The 5,120-nt window shown below is 41.1% G+C and overlaps 1 protein-coding gene across 1 annotated transcript; it reads left to right on the forward strand.

Moving 5' to 3' along the window:
* The first annotated feature begins 242 nt into the window (after nucleotides 1–242).
* On the forward strand, nucleotides 243–4,410 carry LOC147629960 (CBL-interacting serine/threonine-protein kinase 9-like). Its single transcript, XM_086811510.1, has 14 exons — nucleotides 243–776; nucleotides 880–942; nucleotides 1,115–1,186; nucleotides 1,310–1,417; nucleotides 1,912–1,992; nucleotides 2,104–2,157; nucleotides 2,248–2,373; nucleotides 2,608–2,697; nucleotides 2,804–2,926; nucleotides 3,012–3,131; nucleotides 3,224–3,337; nucleotides 3,430–3,486; nucleotides 3,584–3,658; nucleotides 3,786–4,410. Exons 1-14 carry the CDS (start codon nucleotides 561–563, stop codon nucleotides 3,849–3,851), a joined length of 1,365 nt encoding a protein of 454 aa, XP_086667636.1. The 5' UTR covers nucleotides 243–560; the 3' UTR covers nucleotides 3,852–4,410.
* The last annotated feature ends 710 nt before the right edge of the window (nucleotides 4,411–5,120 follow it).

The raw sequence follows: 5,120 nt of genomic DNA on the forward strand, positions 1-5,120 counted from the left end.
TCATGAAGAGGCACATATTGTGAAGGGTTTTAGTGTGAGCTACTACTTAAGTTCCACCTTTTGTAAGATACCCACATACATATATATAGAACAATATATATATATAGTGAAGGGATTTAGAGTGAGCTAATTATATATGTGGATGTAACATGTCTAAATAAATAAATAAATACAAATTATATACATAATTTATATTTGGTGGTGGATGTGCATATATTATTATATTCATGATAGTATTTGGTGGCGTGAACTGATTTGAAGGAAACCTTTTCTCTCAGCGCGCCATAGCCATCTGTCTTCGTGCCTCTCGTATATCATGCGCGCCATACCCTAAAAGCTCGAAGAGCCAATTCGCACTGGAAGGCTGTCGTTGTTGCGTAAGGAAGCTTGCAAACAGGGGGCAAGAGGAGATTGGCAAATACCAGCGCCATCTTGATAGGCAGACACGTATGCGCAGATAACTGTGCACACAGGTGTGATCTTCATGGGAGCTGTGATAAGATTTGTGTAGCATATTGTGAGGAGACTTAGAAGATCTTCGACTAGTAGAAGGTGAAAAGATGAGTGAAGCTTTGAGCTCCTCCTCCTCCTCTTCTTCTTCTTCTTCTTCCAATGCTTCGGTGAGGACTCGCGTTGGGATGTACGAGCTTGGTCGTACCCTGGGCGAGGGCACCTTTGCCAAGGTCAAGCATGCCAAGCACATTCACACCGGCCACCACTTCGCCATCAAAATCCTCGACAAGGAGAAAATCCTCAAGAACAAGATGGTCCAGCTGGTGGGTGTGTCTGAAATTTGAATCCTCTCTCGTGCGCGTTCCTAATCCCCTTCCTAATCACTCCTTTTCTGAGTAATTATGTGTTGGGCACTTGTTTTTGTAGATCAAACGAGAAATTTCAACAATGAAGCTGGTAAAGCATCCAAACATCGTGCAGCTCTACGAGGTAAGCCTAAGCAATGCCAGATCTCAATGTGGTTGTAATCTTACTTAATTTGGGTCTCTATTCCTGCTTGATTTGGGTCTTTGATCCTGCTTAATTTGGGTCTAATCCAAGTTCCAACCGATCCTCTCTCGTGAAGAATCACACCTTAATGAAGATGTTTTTGTGCATTTAGGTAATGGCCAGCAAAACCAAGGTGTATTTTGTTCTAGAGTTTGTCACTGGAGGGGAGCTCTTCAACAAGATTGTAAGTATTGAATGGCTTTAGAAGCTTCTTTTCTTCAAACAAATACCACTGTTCTAGGTATGGAGAGAGTGGATGTGAAGGTCTCATTGTCATGATTCTTATCGACATGCGGTTTGTGCTCAGAAACGGCAAGGAAAACTGTCAGAAGGGGAAGCCAGGAAGTACTTCCAACAACTCATCAATGCAGTGGACTACTGTCACAGCAGGGGGGTGTGTCACCGAGATTTGAAGGTTACAAGCTTACCTTTGTTGTGTTTATTAGTGCTTTGAATCTCCTGCCGATCATTCAAATGCGGGCATCACTGAAAATTATATATGATGTATTACCTGAGTGCACAGGAGATGGTTTTCTTTTAAAGATCTCTTTATGTACATGAGACCTATTCTTTATATTATGACCTTCTAATGTATTTAACTTACAGTAGAGGTATTGAGTATTCATCTTGATAAAGTATGTACTATGTATCAAGGTACTGTCACCTGAGTGCACAGGAGATGGTTTTTTTAATAAGGTCTCTACATATAGGAGATGTATTGTTTATTAGTTTCTAACTGACAGGAGAGGTATTGAGTATTCATCTTAATAAAGTATGTATGCTTACATGACGCAATTATGCATGTATATGTTTGTGCATGTGCATGCGAGTGTGTGGTACATCCAATTCCACCCCTTGCCCAATCCTTTTTATGCTGCAGTCTGTGACTTATAAAACTTTGTGTTGCAGCCTGAGAATCTTCTGCTGGATGCGAATGGTAATTTGAAAATTTCTGATTTCGGATTGAGTGCATTGCCAGAACAATGCTGGGTATGTCAGTAAGCAATCCAGATGGTTTGGAAGCTTGCTGTGCTGTGTGTTATTGAGTCGGGTGTTGGAACAGCTTTCCTGATAGTTTTGTCACTGATGCATTATCTACAGAAGGATGGACTTCTACATACCACATGCGGAACACCAAATTATGTTGCCCCCGAGGTATTACTACAGTGGATTTGCAGCATACAAGATTAGCATTCATTTCTTTTTTTGTTAAGTGGCATTTATTTTGTCATCTTTTAATAACAGGTCATCTATGACAAAGGTTATGATGGAGCAAAAGCAGACCTGTGGTCGTGTGGTGTAATTCTGTTTGTCTTAATGGCGGGATTCTTGCCCTTTGAAGATAGCAATCTACTCCAGCTTTACAAAAAGGTTGGCCTGTGGTCTACTGCTTTTGAAACTAAGGCTGGATACACAATTATCTCCACCCATCGATGGGGGCCGCTGTCCATTGGCAACCTTGACCGTCAAAATCCTGTCTGCTAAGTGGGTGGGGACTGTTGGGTATCCAGCCTATTTGCTTTGAACCATGGCTGCCTTTAACATAGCTTAAATATTAATCTATACTTTGTGCGATGCTTATTGTTGCTATTGTCATGGTACCAGATTCGCAAAGGTGAATACACATGTCCACCTTGGTTCTCATTGGGAGCTCAAAACTTGATCAAAAGAATATTGACTTCAAATGTCAAGCATGTAATGCTCCACTGAAAGCATGAATACATGATTCGTTTGACTAGTTTGCTTTTTTGTGAAGAGACAAGCTATCATCCCGACTAAGAGCCATGTGCATGTTATACAGCGAATCACAATTGTGCAAATTCTTAAAGATGCATGGTTCAAGGAAGGCTACAAACCCGAGAAATTCAAGGTGGATGAGGAAATCAATTTGGATGATGTGGATGCGGTCTTCAGCGAGGCAAAAGTATGCCCTTATGAATGGGTTGATGCTTGAGCGAAGGTCTTAGTACTTAGTTTTACTCAAACGCTCTTCCATGGCATCCTTGCAGGAGCATTTTGTGACCGAGAAGAAAGAGCCCAAAGCATCAAAACCTACCCTTCTCAATGCCTTTGAGCTCATCTCTCTCTCTAGGGGTCTAAATCTTTCTGGATTATTTGAGATGAAACAGGTGTGCAGCCTTTTTCCTGATTCATTGCATGCACATTCCCACACATGTGCTAATGTGATTTACGATTGATGTTGCTTGCAATGTTTGAATAGGGGATTAAGCAGGAGACACGATTCACGTCCAAGCACCCTGCGCCTGAGATCATTTCAAAGATGGAGGAGACTGCCAAACCTCTTGGCTTCAATGTCCAAAAACATGACTACAAGGTATGGACATGCACTCTCTGCAGGTTGTTTTGTTCACACGTGCACACGTACACGCATCTTTGTGTGAATAATTTTGAGGCGTGCTCATGCAGATGAAGCTGCAAGGTGCTCAAACAGGGAGAAAAGGGCATTTGTCGATAGCAACAGAGGTAAGCCGCTACAAACTGAGGACTTGTGCTGTCTGAAGGCTGGAGCATTTCTGTAGGGATGGGAATCTCTTACAAGATTAGAGGTGATTTATGACAGGTTTTTGAGGTTGCTCCTGCACTTTTTGTTGTGGAAGTAAAAAAGGCAGGGGGTGACACACTAGAGTACCACAAGGTATAAACACAGTTTCTGTTTTATGGTGGAAGTTGTGAAGATTTAGGGTCCTTACACACCTGTCTGTAAAGACCCTCAATGCTTCATCACTGTATGAATTAACTCGGTTTACTTCTCTTACTTGCAGTTCTGCCAGAACTTTTCAACAGGGTTAAAGGACATAGTATGGAAGACAGAAGTTGACATGTCATAAAATTTGGTTTGGACTTAAATTCAGGATTGAGAGGAGGTACATATACTAGTGCTCTATTTGGAGCAGTGAAAACAAGGCCATTTTATCATTTTAAATCGCCTCAAGATACATGGCAGTGACCAATCATGTGGCCTTTAGCCTTTTCCATGTGGAAAGATTTACAGGCATCTGGCTCTTGCTGTACATTAGAAACATGGAGTCTCAAGCAGTGCTGCACATGCACTTACATCTCATGAGAAGAGGGGGGGGGGGGGGGGGGGGGTTTGTTGTGCACTAGTTTGGTACAGCCTAAATAATTCACAACTGAAGAGTTTCATTTTGGATTGTGAAAAAATTGTGCAGATTGTGACTATCCTGTTGGAATCGTCGCTTACCATTTGTAAAAATCTCTATTCAATTACTACATTTCATGGTGTCCTTTAAAGAGTTCAGAAGAACCAGTGTTTGAACTTTAAGAAGCTTATGAGATGAAGTCAGATTTGGTATCAGAGCGAAGCTGCATTGTGAAATGCATGTGATCTGCATCAGGGTATGAATGTCTCACTATGATTTTTCTGAAGTACTCATCAAGCTCACCTTCTCTCTCTCTTTCTCTGTGTGTGTGTGTGTGTGTGTGTGTGTGTGTCCATTTCAATCTGTCTGTAAATCTTGCAATTAGTTGGACGACTACGCAGCCTTACATATGTGTGCCTCATGTTCATTTGACATAATCTGAATGTAAGAAGCATGATTCACAAGGAATTTATATCCTTGAGACTGCAGTAATCGGCAATAGAGGTCATGTAAATAAATCCCACACACCATAGTGGTTTCAAACACGGGGGGCCTGCGAACTTGCTTGAAATTGGCATGAGAAGCTCAATTTTCATGTAGCACTTGCAAAAGTTATGTTCTAGCCGTGGTTTAAGGAATGTTTCCAGCTTGCTCATTTGCATTTTCAGTAGAGCTCCTGGAGTTGTACAAGACAGTTTTAATTTAATTGATATTACAACTAAGAAAAGATGCTTTTTTGTTTTTGTTTTTTGAACCACTTGGCAAAATGAGCCAAACAACTATTTTTTTATCAAAGCTTCCATTAATAATGGGGTTTCTTCACCCTATGGATACCTTCTTTGGTGCTGATTTAGCATTACCAGTATCATGTACCTTGTCGTGTGACATTACGTATTTCACCTTGGATGAGGTTAGGATATATCTTCTTTTACTTTAGATGCCACTAATGACCTTGGGGCCATATCTTCTAATTTTTCCATGTTGCATATGGCAATC

This window comes from Cibotium barometz, chromosome 17, assembly GCF_041138505.1.
Source record: "Cibotium barometz isolate CiBa-2024 chromosome 17, ASM4113850v1, whole genome shotgun sequence".
In the NCBI taxonomy this organism is placed as follows: domain Eukaryota; kingdom Viridiplantae; phylum Streptophyta; class Polypodiopsida; order Cyatheales; family Cibotiaceae; genus Cibotium; species Cibotium barometz.